Genomic DNA, 19,467 nt, shown 5'->3' on the forward strand with positions numbered 1-19,467 from the left:
GCTTGACCTGGGCCAAGACCACGCCCTGGGGGGACCGCAGGGCAGAAGCCGAGGGTGGCCCTGCTCCGGCCAAAGCCGCCACCCCAGAAGAACAGACGCAGTTCTAGGGTCTGGCGGACTAGAGCGGGCCTGGGACGCTTGGGGGCAAGAGTCCTGCTCTGACCCTTGAGTGGCGGGGCAAGTGGCCTGGGCCTCCGTGTCCCCTCCTGTGAGGGCCGCGTCCAGGGAGCAGGGAGGCCGCGGCTGCGCGGTCCGGAGCGGCCCCCCCAATAGCTCCGCGCCCGGGGCGCCCGGCCGTGCGGGCCTCGCGGGCAGCGCCTCCAGCACCCTCGGCCCCTGCTGGCGTCGGGTCGCGTCGGGGGCCGGGCCGCGGGCGAGGGGGGCGTCGAAGGGGACAGCGGGGGGCGGGGCCCGGGCGGGGGCGGGGCCTCGGAGGGGGCGGAGGGAGACGGCGGAGTGAGGGGCGCGTCCGGGGACCGAGACCGCACGGCGGGGGCGGAGCCCGCACGGCGGGGGCGGAGCCCGCGGGCCCCTCGGCGGGTAACTGGCGCTGGACGCCGAGCGCACCCTCCGCGTCTCCTTGGCAACCAGCCCCGGAGCCCCCCTCCCCGTCGCGTCAAGAGGAAATGGGCGTGCGCGCGGCGTGCGCTTCCGGCGCGGAGAGGGGCGGGAGCGACTGTGAACTGGCGGCGGGAAGGACCAATCGCGGAAGACGGCTGGCGAAGAGCCAATTGCCGGGGCAGGAGGGGGCGGGAGAGGGCGGAGCCTGAGGCGGGACCGACGGGGCCGAGCCAACCGCGGTGACCAGGGGGAGGGCCGGGGCGGGGCCGGCGCTGGGGCAGGGCCGGGGCCGGGGGCGGTAGCGGCGGCGACGGGACTGCGGCCTCTTCCGGCCGGGTCTGGGGTCTGCGGTGCGGGGCGCGGGCTCGGGGTCCGGGGCGGCGGCCGGCCTGGCCATGCTGCAGCTGCGGGACTCGGTGGACTCGGCGGGCACGAGCCCCACGGCGGTGCTGGCGGCCGGCGAGGAGGTCGGCGCGGGCGGCGGCGGCGGCGGCGGGGTCGGGGTCGGGGGGCGGCCGGGCGCGGGCACGCCGCTGCGCCAGACGCTGTGGCCGCTCAGCGTCCACGACCCCACGCGCCGCGCCCGCGTCAAGGAGTACTTCGTGTTCCGGGTGAGGCGGGCCGGGCGTCCCGGGGAGGGGCCGGGCGGGGGCGGGGGCCGCGGGAGGGGCCGGGGGGCCGCGGCGGACGGAGCGTGACCGCCGCCGCCCGCGCAGCCCGGCACCATCGAGCAGGCGGTGGAGGAGATCGGCGTGGTGGTGCGGCCGGTGGAGGACGGCGACATCCAGGGCGTGTGGCTGCTGACCGAGTGAGCGGGGCGCGGGGCCGGGGCCGGGGGCGCGGGGGCGGGGCCGCGGGGCCGCGCGGTGACGGCCGTGTGCGGGCAGGGTCGACCACTGGAACAACGAGAAGGAGCGGCTGGTGCTCATCACGGACCAGGCGCTGCTCATCTGCAAGTACGACTTCATCGGCCTTCAGTGCCGGCAGGTGGTGCGCGTGGCCTTGAGCGCGGTGGACACCATCTCCTGCGGGGAGTTCCAGTTCCCCCCGAAGTCGCTCAACAAGTAAGTCCGCGAGCGGAGCCGCGCCGGGGCCTCCGCTTCCCGGCGGCCTTGGGTCTGCCGCTGCGGGAGCCGCTGCGGTGGGCGGCGCGGGGGCTGCGGGCGCGGGGGCTGCGGGCGCCAGGGCTGCGGGCGCGCTGGAAGGAGAGCCGCGAGGCTGGGGGCGAAACGGAGCAGACCGGACCCGGCGTTCTTGGGATGGGGCCCGCCAAACCCAGCACTTTACCTCTGGCCAGGAAGGGGGGCCCGGGTCAGGTCTCGCCCTGCTCTGGCTGAGTTCTGACGGAAAAAGGGTCGTGTGTTATGTCCATTTACACATGTCCCTGCAAGTTAAAGGTAGAGCAGTTAGTGGCCCGTGTCAGGAGGAAGTGATCATGACCCTTGCGCAGCCTCGACTGCAGTCGGGTTGGGAGGCTTAGGCTGTCCGCCTCGAGCCCGCTGCAGAGCCTGGGTTTGGGGACGGGAAGCTGTGCCTGTCGAGGGTGCCAGCAGCGAGAACTTGGGGACAAAGCCCTCAAGTTGCCGGCGTGTCGTCCGTGTGCTCAGCCCGCCCACAGAGTCTTCCGGTGGCCCCTTAACCTGCGGTAATCGTGGGAAGATCGGGGTCACCAGTTCTCCGTCTGTCACGTCCAGAGTGCGCGGCGCGTGCTGACTGGCGACCGTGGTCACTCCCGGAGCCCAGAAGTTCTCTGCTGGAAGCGCCGCAGGTCTTGTCGGTGGCCGTGGAGCAGCGTCCCAGTGTCCGTCCCCACACCTGATCGGGCTGCGGGGGAGCGCTGGGGCCGGCGGAGTGAGCTCTTCGTTTCTTCTCTGTAGGCGAGAAGGTCTTGGGATTCGCATTCAGTGGGACAAGCAGAGCCGCCCTTCCTTCATAAACAGATGGAACCCCTGGTCCACCAATGTGCCCTACGCCACGTTCATCGAGCACCCGATGGCCGGTGCGGATGAGAAGACTGCCTCTCTGTGCCAAGTAAGACCATAAGAGCTGCTTCCCAGCTGTGATGGCAGTGTTCTCACGCTGCCCTGCTCACCGCGGCGGCCACGTGTGGCCATGGAGCATGGGAACGGTCATAGTAAACTGAGGAAACAGACTTATAAATTTTAGAAGGGTTAGCTTACATTTAAATAGCCCCATGTGGCTAGTGGCTCCTGGTCAGTGGGGCTGTACAGCCTGGCCCCTTGTGGCCACCATCGCCTTGGAGGAGGGCCTAGCAGGGTTCCAGGTAGTCTGTGTTCACCAGGAGAGGATGCCCTGGGGCCCTGGTAAGGCCATAGTTAGACGCCGCTTGGCAGCCGTGCACCGTGGCCTCCTTCCTGGCCTGGCAGGTGGCAGAGGTCCCGACTGCAGATCTGCTGTGATGTGCGGAGGGCAAGGCCCTGTGCGGCTCGTCATGTGTCCGCATGGCAAGGGACTAAACAGAGAGCCACATCATGAAGGCGCTGAGGGACTGTGAGGCTGTGGCTGGAAAGGCCTCTCACGCAGGGGCAGTGACGGGGGCTGGTGCAGAACTGGGTGGGGTTTTCCTGGTGTAGATCGCTGATCAACATGTTTTCTCTCTCTTTTAAGTTGGAAAGCTTCAAAGCTATGTTAATCCAAGCTGTCAAAAAAGCCCAAAAAGAGAGTCCTTTGCCGGGGCAAGCCAGCGGTGTGCTGGTCCTGGAGCGCCCCCTCCTCATTGAGACCTACGTGGGACTGATGTCCTTCATTAACAACGAAGCTAAACTGGGCTATTCCATGACCAGAGGCAAAATAGGCTTCTAGACGCTGCCACAGGCAGACATGGGAACTTGGGGCGTCGGACACGCCGGCTCTGCTGCCCCTGCAGGGTCGGAGCTCTGAACCTTTAGGGGTCTGAGCGCGATTAGAATAGTCGAATGAATTCTATGACCTAGCTGGGTCGTGGACATCTGGCAATAGGAGCTACGGACAAAAAGGAAGCTAGCTGTCCCTGTCTTGGCTGGTATTTTGTCTTCTAGAACCTGTTTCCGTGCTTTTCCTGGAGTGTCTGCATTTGGCTTCTCGTGGTCCTCCCCGCCCCAGTGCGCTGGCGTGTTAATAAACGCGTGGTCCTGCCGGGACCTCCCTGCTGGCGCTGCGAGCCCCAGGCCAATGCTGTGTGGACTGCTCCGTCCAGGGAGGTCCCTGACCCCACTGCCCGTAGTTGCAAATACCTTTCTGTTTGGTGTCCAGTCTTGTATTTTGAAATTTCATCCGTTTTCTTAAAGCTAATTGCAGAACAAGCCAGGCTGCTGAACTAAGCGAGAGACAGTCTGCCTCGCGCTGCCGAGTGAATAGCTGCTTTTGTGTGAATACATGTTTGACCCAAAGCCACGCTTTTGTAAACTTGTACTGTGTAGTACCTCTGGCATCCTTCCCAGGCCCGGAAGTCCACAGGAAGTCATTTCGAGACAGTTCATTAATTTCAGTCACCTTCTTAGTTCTTTGCAAACAGTTTGACGACCCTGCCTAGTCTAGGTTTGTCTTCTCGTTTTCGTATTTAAAATGGGGGTTGCTTACTTTGCTTTTCAAGATGCCCTTTTGAAAAAAGGGGTCGTATTAGTCTCCTCTCATATGCTGCTGACCCCGGCTCGGTGACCACAACGCCCACGCTGACCCAAGGCCGTCCATTGGCCCTGACGACGCCTGAGCCGCGGCAGCCAGCAGAGCGTGTCCAGGTGGGAACCGCAGCACGCCGCCCACTCTCGCACCTGCCCTCCGCTTGCTGGCTCGACTGGGAGCACGTGTCCCCGGCCTGAAGTGCCGGCTCACCGTTTCTCCCTCCCCATCCACAGCTTTGGCGTGGCTGTAGTTGGCATGGCTGGGACCCAAACGCAGCAGCCTGTGCGCATCGAAAGGCTGCCTCCACGCCACCTGGGTCTCGAGCCTTCGCTTTTGGTCTCGTAGTAAAGACATTTACAATTGAACAGATGTCTTTCCTTCTTTGAAGCTGTTCGCTTTGAGAGCCTGCCAACTGGCTGTGCACATTCGGGTAAGGAATTCCTGTCCTGGTGCAGCTCGCTCAGAGAAAAACCTAGAGAGTGGTGAGCAAACCAGCCCTGAGCCTTTAGCCGGGCTGACGAACCCAGGTTTGGAAGCCTACTTCCTGCACTGGTGCTTCTCTGTCCTGGCCGCCGTCAGACCACCTGGACTGAGAGGTGGCAGGAACTGCTGTGGACAGAAGGCCAGGGGGGACTCTCTGCAGACCTGACCGTGACCCAGAGGCCCTGGGGCCTGTGTTCCCTGCCTCCCCATGTGGCACCGCCCTTCCAGTGCTCAGGGCTCCCCTCCCTGCACTCCAGAACACGGCCCATGTGAAGCCCAAGCCGGTTCCCCAGAAACACCACCCAGTGATGGGGAATGGGGGCCCCAGAGCAGAGCAGGTGTCCACCTGAGGGAGAAACGGGGTCCGTTCCTTCCTGTTAGTGACCCCAAAACCTGAGACCAGGAGTCCCTCCCATAACCAAACCTTTCATGGACGCAAGCCATCAGCCATTTTATGAATTAGGAAATACTTATTTTAAATAAAAATTATTACCATACATATTTACAAAAATGCTATAGAAAAATAACAGCAAATCGTTTCCTCTGGGCCACCATGGCTGGAGCAGCACCCAGGAAAGCCCATCCCTTCTCTGCAGCCGGCACATGCCAGCCGTCCTGCCTCGGTCTCACCAGGACCCGGCTATGCACACGGCCTAGGTGTGGTCACCCGGCCGTCCGAAGGCTGTGCCAACTCTCTCCTCGGTCTCCAGGAAGCACAGACAGAAGTGGTCCTTACTGAGAAGGGCCAGTGAGTCCCCGCTGAAATGCCAGCACAGAGAAAGCACCTGAAAGTCACCTGGAGAAAGACAGGTGGCCAGAGGGTTAAAGGCTGAGCGCAACACCACACTCCATGAGCAGAGGACAGGCCCAGAGAGACCCAGCCACAGCCCCAGATCAGCGCGGGGGGCCTTCTTACAACCTAGAGACACTGCGAGCCCCAGGCCAATGCCAGGGAGTGCACGCTGGGGACGGGCGGTGACCCTCGCTTCACACTCAAGGCAGTAATGCAGACGAGCCAGGCTGTGCCCGTCTGCTGGAGTCCCGCCTGCGGCCGGCCAGGAGGAAGTCCGAGGAACGCGGCACTCACCTTCCCCGGGCACCTGCACCGACACGCAGCCCGCCGGCGACCACAGGTACACCTTGTTGCCGCCCGTGCAGATGGCCAGTCGGGGCTGCTGTGGGTCCCACTGGAAGGAGCGCACCGGGGACAGCTGCTCAAGCACCACGAAGAGTTTCAGCTTCTGTATGTCCCAGATCCAGACGGCATTCGGGACGCTGTCTGAGGAGGGAAGATGCGGCAGGTGCCCGGTTCTTCACCGAGCCCCAGAGGCTGAGCCACGGGACCCATGGGCGCCACTGCTCTGGGGTCTTCACGGGCAGCACACTCCCCGCTCCTCCCTCCAGGCTCCCGGGCCTAACGACTGTTTCTATGCCCTAAAAAACCATAAACACCCTCCCTGTCTAAAACGGGCCCTCGGCCGTCCTGCTGTCTGGGCCCTGTTCTTCACCAAACAGGACAAGGCCAGCGGTCGACCGGCTGCTGCTCTGCCAGACAAGGCCTGCGCCTCCAGAAGCTTCCGTGGGCACGCTGTCCCAGCACCAGGGAGGACGCAGCACTCTGGGAAGCCTGATACCTGGTTTCTTCTCGGCTCTGAAAGCCTGGGCACCCAAGGAAACCGCGAGAGGCCTGGTGCAGGCCTGTGGCCACTGACCATTTCTTGTCGCCAGGAAGTAGTTGTCCGGACTAAAGGCCAACGCTCCTATGCCGACTTTCGGGTTTGCTCGGTCAGCAACAGGCTTCAGAGTCTGTAAGGAAACTGGCACCGAGGCGATCTCATCTAGAACATTGGAAGAGGGGATGCTGCGGGGCAGTTGTGGCGTGCACATCTGAGACCCCACCCTGGCCGCCCCCCCGGCCCTCGTGCAGAACAACACCGGCATGTGAACACGTCAGGCAAACGCCTATGAAATCGGGGCTCACCCGTGCCCCGCGTCAAGGCAGCAAATGCAGCTGCAGGGGGGTCCGCGGGGCAGAGAGGCCTGGCCACGTGGGGCGGGGGTGTGTGGGAACTCGGGCCTTCCCCTCCACTTTGCTGTGCACTTAAACTGCTCTACGGGAAAGTCTTAAACGACGTTGTAAGACCTGCAGTGAGAGGTTATAAGAGGAAGAGAAGGCCGGGGGGGGGGGCAGTGTGCTCGCTGGGTCCAGGTCGCCCCACTGGGGGTGCTGACGGAGCCCGGCCTGGCCACTGCTCCAGGGCCCCCTCTTGTCCTAAAGCCTGCGTGACGCCGCACAGAAGCGGGGACCCCATGGCTGAGACCCACAAGCAGCCCCGTGGCTGCAGGCCCCCGGACGGACTGCTCCCACTCCTCTCTCGCTGACCGGGGGACATATGCCCAGTCATTAGGGAACTCGCCCTCAGAGCACCAGCTGTCCAGCCTGGGTCCAGCACTTAGATGCAATCAGCAAACACCTCCCCACGCTCTACCGCTCCCCGAGAGGGCTGCTGGCTGGGAGGGGTCACAGGGAAGGGAAAATATACCTAAAGAAAAAAAATCAATGTCCAGGGGCGCCTGGGGGGCTCAATGGGTTAAGCCTCTGCCTTTGGCTCAGGTCATGATCTCAGGGTCCTAGGATCAAGTCCTGCATCGGGCTCTCTGCTCGGCGGGGAGCCTGCTTCACCCTCTCTCTGCCTGCCTGTCTACTGGTGGTCTCTCTCTCTCTGCCAAATAAAATAAATAAAATCTTAGAAAACAAAAGAAAAGAACATGGATGGCCCCGGCCCTCTGCTGCTCACATTTGCTCTCCGTGCTGGAGGCCGCACCGGCCGCTGCCCTGGGCGGGGGGAAGGCCAGGCGGCCCAGCGCCAGCCGCGGGTTCTTCTCGGCTTCCTTATACACCACCTGGAACACACAACAGTCTTGCTGCCGGCCCGCTCGGCAGGGGCAGGAGCACAGGCGGTGACAGTACCTGATAACGGTGACGCCTGACCTCGTGGCAGGGGTGCCGTTCCTGGGGACAGGAGGGACCCTGCCCAGCAACACCCGCTCCCTCGTGGGGTTCTTAATGCCTTCCGTGTGTGCTGGCGGCGTACAAACCTGCATCACGCGGCCGGCCGCTCGGCCAGCACGCACAGGCATTTCCCAGGGGGCAAGGCCCAGGAAACGAGGTGGCATCTGCGGACTGAGGCCTGACAGGCCCGTGCTTGAGGAGGTGAGGAGCCCCGGCCTGCCCTACAGCTTTAGAAGGCGCTGGCGTTGTGGCTGGAAGGACCTGCAGCACACCCTTCCAGGGCAGTACGGCCGGCCCGCTCGGACTCGGCCTCTCACAACCTTGCCCACACCTCTAGCCCAGTGCCTCCACAGGGCCCCGCCTGAGCCTCACTTCCCCAGGTATGCCCCTCTCTTCCTTCTGTTTTCATTCATGTTTCTCATCTGTGGGCAAGTTCCCCAAGGTCAGGGTCTGTCCGCCCCCTGCTGGGCTGCCCCTGCCCCCAGCACCTGCCTCAGGACATTTGCACTTCCTGTTTCCACTGCCTGAACCGCTTATCCCTCAGATCCTGTATCACTTCTTCCTGGCATCTGACGCCGAGATCCCTCAGCACACTGCCAGTCCCTGCCTGCTCAGGGACATCCACTCCCTATTTTTCTGGTCTGGTTCTCCAGCCCTAGATGCTCAGTGCCTGCAGGTGGGAGACCCTGGTTACAGTGCCGAGAGCAGGGGCAGCTCTGGGACATCTGCGGAGGGGAGGGATAGGGCAAGGACTCTAATCCTGCGAAATGTTCCATGACAGATGTTTCTAGCGGCGCCTCCATTAGGCATCTGTCTTCGACTCCCGTGATCCTGGGGTCCTGGGATCGAGCCCCACATGGGGCTCTCTGCTCAGCAGGGAGCCTGCTTCTCCCTCTCCCACCCCCCCTGCTTGTGTTCCCTCTCTCGCTGTCTCTCTGTCAAATAAATAAAATCTTTATTTTTGAAAAAAGAGAGAGGGGGGCGCCTGGGTGGCTCAGTGGGCTGAGCCGCTGCCTTCGGCTCGGGTCATGGTCTCAGGGTCCTGGGATCGAGCCCCACATCGGGCTCTCTGCTCAGCGGGGAGTCTGCCTCCTCCTCTCTCTCTGCCTCTCTGCCTGCTTGTGATCTCTGTCTGCCAAATGAATAAAATCTTTAAAAATAAGTAAATAAATAAATAAACAGAGAGAGAGAAGAAAAACAGTGACACAAGTTTCTAGTGATGTAAGTGCCTGTATCACACAAGGAACAGTGTGAAGAGAAAAGCGCATTTTTCTACCTCCCTTCCCCAAATACTGCCCTGACGGAGGCCTGCATTCCAGACTTACTATTTTGGGATTAGTAACAGTTGCTGGATGCCCAAACTCTGTGATCATTTTCCAAGTCACATGATTAAGAATGCGCACCTGGGGAGAGAACGTGCGCGTGAGGCCCCGGCCTGCGCTGGGCCCTCGGCGTCCCCACGTGCCCTGCTCTGTCCTCACCTTCCCATCGTAGCTTCCCACGGCCAGGAACTGACTGCTGGGGCTCCAGGCCACCGACTTGACGCCCAGGGACCACTCGTAGGCACAGTAGGCAGACAGGAGCCGGCCGTCCAAGGAGTAGAGCAGGACCTTGTACTGAAGGAGACACCACAGCGGCTGAGCCTCGCGCTGACCTGAGCCCGGGAAGGACACAGACACCTGCCAGTGGGACTCGGACAGCGGGTGGGACGTTGGAGAGAAGACAGGACCTCCCCCACCAGAGGCGACAGTGGGGTCCTTGGCCACAAACGTAAGGACTTTGTGGTCCAAGGACTACAGCTCCACATCGGAGCCCAGGAGGCTAACCGGGCCACCACGGAACCTCAGGTAAACACAGGTCACAGCACTTAAGTCACAGAGGTCTACCTGGTCATCTTCTATACCTCCAGACAGGTGTCCCACACTGCCAGCACACAGCCGTTTGGGGCCCACTCAATCCCTGCGAGGTCCTGGGTCTCCGTATCAAAGTGCTTCCAAAAGCAAAAGGGAGAAACAATACTTTTGAAAGTGTTTCCTTAAACAAAGGCACAATTTATAACTGAGGTTTTTATTTTACATGTTTAGTATTTAATTTCTTTATATAGAAATGGACAAGAGTATCTACAGCTCTGTCCTTCCATAATTAAAATCCCGCCGGAGCATCAAGGAGGTCCCAGGCGGCCAGCACGCGGCCAGCACGCGGCTACAGCCCGCGAGGCAGGACGGGGCCCAGCGCGGCCCCTCCCGCTGCCCTCCCCGCGCTCCCCCCTCCTCCTCTCCCCGCCTGCTCAGCCTCACTCCTGCAAGGCCGACTCAGGCAAGATCGGGCCAGGACCCTCCATGCCCAGTCAGCGAGGACTCCTTGGTGCTCTGATGGAATGGCCATTCCTATTCCAGAAGCTTCTCTGCACCCGGCCTCCTGCAGATGTAAGCCCAGCCAGGGCAGGGCTCTGTGCCCTGGGCTGCCCGGCACCCCGGCACCCTGGCATCTTGCCCAGAGTAGGCGCTCGTCCTCCTCACACGGCAACACACACGCAAGTCCCACTACACTAACAAACGGGAAATGGCTCCCAAGGACGGCACATCAGGTCTACTGCACACCGGGTGGGCCCATGCTCTGCACTCCGGAGCGACGACGTCACACTGTCGCCCACTCTCCTGAAGGGGCCCCGGAGCTGCCAGGAATCCCCGTCTCGGCCACCCCCGTGCCCACAGGATCACCGAGCAAGCCCTACCCGCAGCAGCTGCCAGTCGCTGCAGACGAAGATGCTCACGTGGTCCTTGCAGTCCCGCCGCTCAGCCAGCGCCAGGTAGCGGCCGTCCCGGGTGAAGGAGATCCCTGCCGAGAGGAACAGGGCCTGCTGTCCGCGGCCGAGCAGGAGGAACCACACCTTCGAGGAGGGACGGGGCATGGGAAGGGAAGTAGCGGCCGCGGGAAGGGACGGGTGCACGCAGCCCACAGGAGAGCCACGACGCAGTGACTGTGGTCCGGGCTCCACCGCCCGCTGGGTTGTTCTGCAGAACCCCGCAGACCCCGGGCCGGGACCTGCGAGGAAACCTGGGAACTGCGGAACGTTACTAAAAGGTGCGCCTCGCACCTCACGGGACACGGGTCGTCATGTCTTTAGAAAATAAGTCACAGGGAATTCTACCGGTTTAAAGTCGGTTGTCATTACACGTTGAATTTTTACTTTGAATTTAACTACTTGGAAGAAGTGAACTTAAGCAAAGAATTTGGAAATAGACTTTGGTTGAAAATGTTAAATTTCTAGTTCCGTATGAGCTCAAAAAGCCCTGAGCCACATCTCATGCGTCGTGAGCCAGAAGAACACACACAGAAGACTTTGCTTCCACTCAGGAAATGTATTTGCCTTCCGCAGAGACACTGAGATCCAAGTTATACAGATAAAAACGAACATGCAGTTGCATTTCATTCAAGTTCCAAACTGCTAATGGCAACAGAAAAAATGGAAAAATATTCAAATCGTGCAAGGCTTCATTCTGCTCGTGCATAAGACTGCACGTTCAGGAAATGGTGCCACGAGCTCCTGGCAGCAGCGGGACAGGCGTGCGGCACCTTCCCGAGGTCACCTGGCTGCACTTCCAGGCATGGTGACCACAGGGGTAGTCGCCAGAAGGCCTAGAGGCTTGAAGTTCAGAACTGGGGTGGAGGGGTGCTCCCGGGAGGGGCATGAGCTGAAGGCACCTGGGCCCCAGTCCGACAGGGAAGGGGACGATGTGTAAACCCTACTTCTTTGAGGTCCTTTGATTCTACCTCGTCCTCTGAGACACACGTGGGATGTCAGAGACGAGGCATTAGCAAGTCTGGGTGCAGAGGCAGAGGGCTGGCTACGCACGGACACGCTGCCGAGGCTACGTGTGCCCACAAAGTGTCCGTGATAAAGAGGGCACGCGCTCCCCGGACCCCAGGCACGTGGAAAGGCTTCAGAGCCGCTCCAGCCACTCACCCTGCTGACAGGCTTTCGGGTACTTGATGTAAGACACAGACTTTGTGCACAAGGACCAGACCGTTATCCGCAGCTGTCGAGGAAAAGGGGAAAGAAAACAGTGTCGACTTAGCAGTTTCCGAGACGGGCTTCAAGCCTCCCACAGTCTCCCACTCCGTGGCCCGAGTAAGCCGTTTGCTGCAGAATTACAAACAGGTCGGGCAGCTGAAGGGGAAACGGAAGCTGGTCTGCAGCGGAGCGCACCTCCTAATGCCAGAGGGTCTGCTCGAGTCCTTAAAATTGTAGCTGAAGAATTTTTTTTAAATCTGCTTTCTGGGGTGCCTGAGTGGCTCAGTGGGTTAAAGCCTCTGCCCTCGGCTCAGGTCATGATCTCAGGGTCCTGGGATGGAGCCCCACATCGGGCTCTCTGCTCAGTGGGGAACCTGCTTCCTCCTCTCTCTCTGCCTGCCTCTCTGCCTACTTATGATCTCTATCAAGTGAATAAATAAAAATCTTTAAAAAAAATCTGCTTTCTTTTTCTTTAAAACTAGGCAAAAAGATTACATAACGACACCGATGTGATTCTAACACTCTGATGACCTAAGCCACATGTCTTTCTCGGACGTGCACCCGCTTTCTCACCACCGCGCGGTTTCACAGCAACCATCAGTGACAGGCGCCTGCGCACTCACATGGAACTCGGTGGTGTTGAGGATGTGGCGGCCGTCCGGGCTCCAGCACGAGGCCACCAGCCCGGCCGAGCCCTCGTCAATTCTGCAGTGCCATTCCGGCTGCTCCAAGGACCACACCTGCGTTTGCGACACACACAAGTGAGCAGAACCACAGCAGATCAGCACACGGACCACGCGGAACCCAGCTCCCGACCCAGGGCAACTTTCCCAGTGTTTCCTGAGGGGCCAGGGCCTGACGGCAGCATGAAGCCACACCGCTGGGTGACCTCACTGGGCTGAGTTTTAAATAGGCTATTCCCTTTGCCAGCCCTACGAGCTCCTTCAGGAGACGCTGGATCTGTACACCACATGTGCGCTTCCCAAAACCCACGAAGTCCACGTTCAGTGTCTCTGAACGCTTTCTGTTACGGAAGTCTATTTGGTTACAAATTAAGAAGATCGAAGTGTTTTCTTGTTTTGAAAGTACTTAAACCATTAAAACTAATAATTTTAAGACAAAACTAGCTTTGAACTACACTGCCCTTCCCCCGCCCCCAAACCAAGAGGGCAACAGAGCATGATCACCCTGTCCAGGCCACGCTCTGGGAAGGCCTCAGGGCTGTGGGCCCTGCGGGCAGCGCACCTGCACCAGCCCCCGCTTGTACATGGCGCACAGGATGAACCGGGAGTCCGCCGACCACTCGGCGTGCTGGATCTGGTCCAGGCACGTGTACAGTTGGAGGACCTGGAGGGTGTTCACGTCCCGGACCACTAACCGGTACTGCACACAGGAAGCCTGCAAGGGAACAGAGAGGCCTCTGTGGTCTACAGTGTAAAGCCAGGGGCCTTCAGAGCATCTGCGCTCCCCGCCCCCCCATGCAGGAGCTCCCCTTCCTCCTCTCCCTTCAGACCGGTCTTCCATTGGGACCGCCTCCTGTTCCCGACTGCATCGCCCGCTCCCAACAGAGAAGCCCTCCCACGATACAGTCGAAATATACAAACTACGTCTGAAAACTGAGACGTTCCAGGGTAAAGTACTCTGTTAAAACTCTCCACTTGAGTTATTTTCTACTCATGTCCATGTGGGATGAGCACTTCTGTGAACTAACCAAGGGCGCTGCTGCTCGAGCCCCGCAGACAAGTCACAGGAAGTGAGTGAGGACAGAGGTCTCGGGTCCTCGCTGAGAAGGCCCACTGAGACGTAAGGATGCTGTGCAAACGCTCGCTGACTTCGAGGGAACAGAGCATACATACTGGCCTCTGCCCTGGACTCTGGCTCAGAACTCCTGGGAGCCCCTTGAAACCTCCTGGGTGACAGGGAGCATCTTTTCATTATTTTTTTTTTAAACTTTATTTATTTATTTGACAGAGGGAGAGAGATCACAAGTAGGCAGAGAGGCAGGCAGAGAGAGAGGGAGGAAGCAGGCTCCCTGCTGAGCAGAGAGCCCAATGCGGGGCTCGATCCCAGGACCCTGAGATCATGACCTGAGCTGAAGGAAGAGGCTTAACCCACTGAGCCCCCCAGGCGCCCCAGGAGCATCTTTTGTTCTAATGAAGCAGCTCTAGGTGGGTCTCCTGGTCACCAGAAACACTGGCCATGGTTAGAAGCTTGGAATTTTCAGCCCAGTCCCATCCTCCAGAGAGAGGAGAGGGGCTGGCAATGGAGTTAACAACTGATCACGAGGAAGCTGCTGCAAAATGCAACGGTATGGGGGTCAGAGAGCTTCCAGGCTGGCGAACACACCACACAGGGAAGATGACGCAGCCCACCCCCACCCATGGGGACCGAGGCTCCTGCGCGCGAGGCCCTCCCAGACCTTGTCCTACCCATCTGGCTAGTCCCCTGTATCCTTTATTGCGTGCTTTAACAAGCCAGTGTTTCCCTGAGTTCTGTGAGTACCTGAAGGGCCTGTCGGGAACCTGAAGGCCTGCCACTGTGGCTGGCCTCTAATGTGGGGTGCCTACTGTCCACCTGTGGGTCTCCAGGTGGATCGTGCCAGAACTGACTGGAGATGTAGGACACCCCACTGGTATCCTGGGGGCTCCAAAGAGACGTGTGGGACGACACACAACTACGCTTTCCCAGCCCAGGAGGGAAAAGCAGGGCCATTTTTCCTACAGTTGCACTGCCTCATTCCCAGTACTGACTAGGAAGATGTGTAAGTGTCAGTGCTGTTTTCCCGAACACGGTTTATGGCCATTGTTGTTAAAAATGCCGTATCTAAGCAAATAATTTGAATTTACTTATGTGCTGACTATAGATTAGATTACAACTTAGAAATCAAGAACTGATTTTTAAATGTTAATGGCTTCCGTCTTATCCTTATCAATGTCAAACTAGATTACTGGTTTGTGTTTTATGAACTTTCATCTTAAAAAGGCCTCATGAGGGGCATCTGGGTGGCTCAGTGGGTTAAGCCTCTGCCTTCAGCTCAGGTCATGATCTCAGGGTCCTGGGATCAAAGCCCTGCATCGGGCTCTCTGCTCAGCGGGGAGCCTGCTTCCCTCTCTCTCTGCCTGCCTCTCTGCCTACTTGTGACTTCTGTCTGTCAAATAAATAAATAAAATCTTTTTTTAAAAAAAGGGGGGCCTCGTGAGTTTTCTTTGTCAAAAGGAGAGGGGAGGGCAATTGTGGATTAGAAGAAACAGGGGTCACAGTGCAGCTTTCTGATCAGTTACAATGAACCCTTTATGAAATGCAACATCTGTATCGACACTTATGAAACTGTTGCAAGTTATCTGTCAAATCTGTTGCAAGATATTAAAATGGCAACACAGACCTACTTTCTTTAGGATTTATGATAGACCTTCGAAGAACAGGATTCCAGTAACATTATAATAGAGTGTCCTGCAGTATTTTCACCAAGGCAGAGAAACCACAGGGCAACAAAAAGGAAGCAAAGTAATACAGTGTTTCTTTCCATAATTTACTGGGGTTTTCAGAAATTATTTTTAAAGACCTAATTTATGGGGAGCACTTTGAGTAACATACCAAGGCTTCTGGGGTGACTTAAGCAGAAGACTTTATGTATGTGTTAGCTGAATGCTGGTTTACGTGATTTAACACCTCTACAAAGGAGTTGTGTTCTCAAAGACCTAGACAAACACCAGGAATGTCAGTAAATCTCCATCTGAGAAAGAACCATGGGGCATGGTTCAGTTCAGACACACAACTAAGTGCACTTTTATAAGGCATGATCTTTTCTTACTGGATTTCCAACGTCCAGTATCTCCCCGCTCCTGCCTCCCCACACAAGGGTCTGAGGGTATACACTGATGATACTGGCCTATTTCAAAGCTTACATTGCCCAGATGGAGTCACTCAGTGAGTTCAGCACCATTCTGTCACCCCAATAATGAACAATAATAATAATAAGTCCTAGAAGCTCAAAGGAGTGCAGACAATGCCGTGTGTCGGGACACAGACTGCTATTCCTCCCATCATTCATCTGTCCCGGGGCAGATACAGGTGAAGGCGGCAGGAAAAGACCAAGCAGCTGCACCACTGCACCCACCACTGCACCAGACCAGACCACGCCGGCGGAGTCCCGAGTTTGCCTTACGTGTCAGCCGGACAATGAGCTGATGCCTCGGATCCGCAAATGGGTGAAGCAGGACTGCCGTTGCCTGCCCCTGAGGGACGGAACCGAGGCAGGGAGGCTGGCACCTGCCCAAGCCGGGGCTCCTGCTTGGAGCATCTGCCCAAGTCCTCTGCCCCGAGCCCCTGCAGAACTATGCAGCCGGGTCACCTGCCCCCAACTCGGGGTATCTGCCCGGTCCCCCGCCCAGACCCCAGCCTGAGCCCCGTGCCCCAGGGCCCCTGTTCCAGGCATCCGCCTGGGTCCCCGGAGGGAGGCCCGTGTTCGCGGACCCCCGAGCTGCCTCCCCCCGGGCCCCGAGATCGCTCACCAGGTATTTGCCGTCCGGGGAGAACTTGCAGAGCAGGCTGGAAAGCTTGAACACCTCAGAGAAGTTCATGGCGGCCGCCTACCCCGGGGCCCGGGAACGTCAGTCCAGCTCTGCAGAGTTGCCTCAACCGCTACCTCCCCGGCCGGAAGTGACGGAGGACGAGAGCACGGCGCAGCCTATCAGGGCCCCCGGTGCCCGCGCAGCATTGTGGGGCTTGTAGTTCTCCCAGTCCCGCGCCACCTGGCGCCGCTTCCCGCGCAGGCGGTCCCCTCCCGCGGGGGTGGGCGGGGCGGGGCGGGGCGCAGCGCGTGCGCTCAAATTGAATTTCAAACAACGCATCATGTTTGCGGATAAATGTCTCCAAAACCGCACGGGACACACTGACACTAAAAGAGTCCCCGCTATCTGAAGTTCGGGGACGTCCCGTCGGACGGCAAGTGCACCGACAGCGACTACGCGGGCACAGTCACACCGACACGCGCTCGCCTAAGAGACGCAGTCGTGTGCACACGCGCGTGCTGATACGCAAACGTGCACACGCGCGTGCTGTTCCACACGTGCGGTGTAAGTCCGCATTCGTTTGCTCTTTGAAGCTGCGTCGGCCGCCCTGCCTGTCGCGAGGCCCTCGCCCGCCCCGGGTGGCACCGGGATCTGGGGAGAACTACGCGGACGCGGGCTCCGCAGGGCCGGGGGGCGCGCGCACCCTCCGGTTCTCCGCACGCGCGCATTTGGACCCGCGCACAGCAGAGGGACCGGCCGGAGGCCCGAGGCGGGCGGGGAACCTCGGCAGGCGGGGCCGCGCGCACCTGCCTCAGCGTCGCGCACCTTGCTCGCTCCCCAGCGAGCGCCTTGACCTCTCGCCCTCCGGGAACCCCTGGTCCTCCTTCCCCGAAGAAGGCTTCCCGCAGGCCCTGCCCAGGCCCTGCCTGCGCCTCCCGACCCTCCCGGGGCGCGCGGAACCGGACACGCGCCTCGACCCTCCCTCTGGGAACCCAGACCCAGCCTGGCTCCCCCCAACGCCTGGGTGCGCACAGTCCCCCGCCTGCCCCCCGCGGACGCCCCCCAGCTTCCTGGAACAAACCCGTAGCTGATGCGTGTTTGCGTCCGGGTAGGCGGTGCCAGCCTGTTCTGTCCCGGGCCAAATCAGTCCGTGCTCGTGATTCGTCTTTGTGTCCCCAACCTCCGCGCCTTCCAACCAGGAGGTGAGCCGCGAAGGTGTGCAGAAGTGAGCCAGGCGCGCCAGGTGAGAGGCGGACCCTTGCGGCCGGAGTACCCGGTCTGCACCAGTCCGGCTCGGACACAGTTCCACAGGCGACACTGCCAGGAGGGTCACGCAAGCCCGGGGACGGCGGTTCGGAGGCAGATAACAGGTCGCGTGAGCCCCAGAACGCAGCGCACAGCAGGGGCCTGCCGCCGAGAGCCTCTCCGAAAGTGACACGCGCGCGGGTTCTGCGGCCGAAGCCCCGCCCTGCGTGGGTTCCAGCCCCTGGAGCCCTAAATGTCACGGGTCCGAGGGAAGACTTGCCCTGAGGCGGGTCTCTGCGCGTAGAGAGCGATTCCAAGTGCACAATCCACGTGTCGCGGTGGACACCCACGCGGACCTGCGAGAACGCAGAACAGAAACCGGCGCCCGGGGCCAGCAGGCCGCGGCCAGGGGAGGGAGCCGGGTGCAGGCCGCGACCTGGGAGTGTTTGCGTCACAACCTCTGCCCAGGAAAGCCGTGGGCTGGGGCCAGAGTCTCTCCCAGAGGGTCCCCGACGTTCTGCAATGCCGGGCGGGGCCGCGATCTTGGGTCGGTGACAGTGTAGACATCGCGCCCTCTTCCGAGTCCCCCTGGAGCCCCCCGGGGGCAAACGGCCCCACCCAAACCACCCCTCCACCCCGGGTCCTGTGGCCGTGACCCTCACCCCTGTTCCCCGCAGCTAGGGCAGACCCTCCGCGGACCAAGAAGGCCCTTCTCCTGTTCCTTGGAGTCTGAGCGCCCGGCGCACGGAGGGACCCAGCGCCGGTTGGGGGAGGGAGGGCAGCCCCGGGTGTCGGGAAAATGCGGCGTCTAGGCCAAAACAAGGCTTTAGGACGCAGAGTCTGCTTCTCTCCGCCCTCGCTCCCGCGCGCCCTTACCGCGCCCCCAAGCCGGCGGAGGGTCGCGGTCCCCGCTCGTCGGCGGGAGAGCCCCCGCGCCCGGCCCGCGTCCCCCCCGGGTTAGGCGGCCCAGCCGGCTGCGCCGGGTCCACGCGCGCCAAAAGGCGGCGGGAAGGAGGCGGGGCAGAGCGCGCCCGAGACCCCGACTCGCGCTCGGCCAGCTGGGGGGGCGGGGCGCCGGCGGCCACCTCGGCCTCCGCCCGGCCCCGCCGCCCGCGCTCCTCCCGCCCCGCTGAGCGGCCCGCGCTGCCTTCCCGCCCGGCCGGCGGCCCAAGGCGCTAACGCCCGCGGCCGCCCCTGCCCGCGGCGCCTCCCCTCCCCGCGCCCATTTAACCCGCCTGGGCAGCCCGCACTCGCCCTGCACCCACTACGGGGCCAGCGCCCGCCGGCTCCGGCGTCGATGCCCCCGACTCCGACCGCACCAGGTAGGAAGCGCGGCGCGGCCTGCCAAGGCCGAGCGCAGGGCGGGGTCGGGGGAGGGGGGCACTGGGCTCCGAAGCTAGGGATTGCTAGGAGGGAGGCAGCGTGCAGGCGCAGGGAGAGTGGGTACCGTGGGGTGTCTCTCCCGAGTCCAGCCGGCTCCTGGAGGTTGCGCCGGCGGCAGGGAGCTGGCAGAGTTCAGCCCGGCCAAGAGATGCGGGGTCCTGTCCGAGTGCCTTTGGGGCCAGGAACAGCCGCGCTGGGGCTGGGATTCCCCGAGGCCTTCCTCCAGCTGACCCCGGTCCACCCCAGCTTCCGAGGGGAGGCGATGGGGAAGAGGCTGGGGGGAGTGCAGGAGCGGGTGGAAGTTGGTGGAGGTGCAGGTCGCAGAGGAGGTCCTCCCCGCCTCTGCCCACTCCGTGTGCACCCAGGAGGGCTGCGCAAATCCTGCGGTGTTACTCCCCCACTCCCCAAGGCTGAGCGAGACTCAGACTCCCCTGGATCAGCAGAACTGGGCACGACCACCAAGGCAGCTCCGGGGAGTCAGTGACTAAGGGCTCTGGTTCCAGAGGGCCACCTCCAGGTGGTTCAGAGCTGCCCCCCCCCCCCCCCCCGCCCCAGTGCCCAGCCTGTCTTCTGAGTGTGTCCAGGTGGAGAGAGGAGGGGCAGAGTCAGCCCCCCCCACCCCGGGGAAACAGCAC

At 61.0% G+C, this 19,467-nt stretch overlaps 3 protein-coding genes across 8 annotated transcripts in view; 2 read left to right on the forward strand and 1 right to left on the reverse strand.

The window, feature by feature from the left end:
- The first annotated feature begins 835 nt into the window (after positions 1-835).
- On the forward strand, positions 836-4,547 carry TPRG1L (tumor protein p63 regulated 1 like). Of its 2 annotated transcripts, XR_006601621.1 has the most exons (6): positions 836-1,172; positions 1,278-1,369; positions 1,449-1,625; positions 2,439-2,592; positions 3,190-3,689; positions 3,762-4,547. XR_006601621.1 is itself a non-coding variant. In XM_045063606.1 (5 exons), exons 1-5 carry the CDS (start codon positions 957-959, stop codon positions 3,382-3,384), a joined length of 834 nt encoding a protein of 277 aa, XP_044919541.1. In that variant the 5' UTR covers positions 836-956; the 3' UTR covers positions 3,385-4,547. The 2 variants fall into 2 exon arrangements, 1 of the variants encoding a protein (XP_044919541.1); XM_045063606.1 differs by having other exon boundaries at positions 3,190-4,547.
- A 573-nt stretch (positions 4,548-5,120) lies between these two features.
- Positions 5,121-16,384, reverse strand: WRAP73 (WD repeat containing, antisense to TP73). 4 transcript variants are annotated; one of them, XM_045063603.1, is made up of 12 exons: positions 16,205-16,384; positions 15,859-15,928; positions 12,939-13,091; positions 12,317-12,433; positions 11,646-11,718; positions 10,413-10,516; positions 9,582-9,668; positions 9,160-9,294; positions 9,004-9,081; positions 7,464-7,569; positions 6,378-6,503; positions 5,121-5,944 (listed from the first exon to the last, which is right to left on the reverse strand). In XM_045063603.1, exons 3-12 carry the CDS (start codon positions 12,960-12,962, stop codon positions 5,319-5,321), a joined length of 1,476 nt encoding a protein of 491 aa, XP_044919538.1. In that variant the 5' UTR covers positions 12,963-13,091; positions 15,859-15,928; positions 16,205-16,384; the 3' UTR covers positions 5,121-5,318. The 4 variants fall into 4 exon arrangements, with proteins under 4 accessions (XP_044919538.1, XP_004768774.1, XP_004768773.1 ...); XM_004768717.3 differs by lacking the exon at positions 15,859-15,928 and having other exon boundaries at positions 5,121-5,461; positions 5,753-5,944; positions 16,205-16,370; XM_004768716.3 differs by lacking the exon at positions 15,859-15,928 and having other exon boundaries at positions 16,205-16,380.
- A 1,042-nt stretch (positions 16,385-17,426) lies between these two features.
- TP73 (tumor protein p73) overlaps positions 17,427-19,467 on the forward strand; it is a 61,142-nt gene continuing 59,101 nt past the window's right edge. Inside the window, exon 1 of one of the 2 annotated variants that reach the window (XM_045063595.1) lies at positions 17,427-17,447. The gene's annotated coding sequence lies outside the window, so the exon portion shown is untranslated. Of the gene's footprint in view, positions 17,448-18,641; positions 18,772-19,467 lie in introns of those variants that run through there. The other variant, XM_045063600.1, reaches the window with a different exon arrangement.

Source organism: Mustela putorius, unplaced genomic scaffold (genome assembly GCF_011764305.1).
Source record: "Mustela putorius furo isolate JIRA1106 unplaced genomic scaffold, ASM1176430v1.1 tig00003853_pilon_pilon_pilon, whole genome shotgun sequence".
Taxonomy (NCBI): domain Eukaryota; kingdom Metazoa; phylum Chordata; class Mammalia; order Carnivora; family Mustelidae; genus Mustela; species Mustela putorius.

Bases quoted from the DNA above. Each gene is read 5' to 3' on its own strand.
- TPRG1L (XM_045063606.1), top strand. From the start codon at position 957: ATGCTGCAGCTGCGGGACTCGGTGGACTCGGCGGGCACGAGCCCCACG. The intron at 1,370-1,448 runs GTGAGCGGGGCG...GTGTGCGGGCAG, and splicing joins GGCGTGTGGCTGCTGACCGA to GGTCGACCACTGGAACAACG. The intron at 1,626-2,438 runs GTAAGTCCGCGA...TCTTCTCTGTAG, and splicing joins CCCCCGAAGTCGCTCAACAA to GCGAGAAGGTCTTGGGATTC.
- WRAP73 (XM_004768716.3), bottom strand. From the start codon at position 16,273: ATGAACTTCTCTGAGGTGTTCAAGCTTTCCAGCCTGCTCTGCAAGTTC. The intron at 13,092-16,204 runs GTGAGCGATCTC...GTTCCCTTGCAG, and splicing joins CCCCGGACGGCAAATACCTG to GCTTCCTGTGTGCAGTACCG. The intron at 12,434-12,938 runs GTGCGCTGCCCG...TCGCAAACGCAG, and splicing joins ACAAGCGGGGGCTGGTGCAG to GTGTGGTCCTTGGAGCAGCC.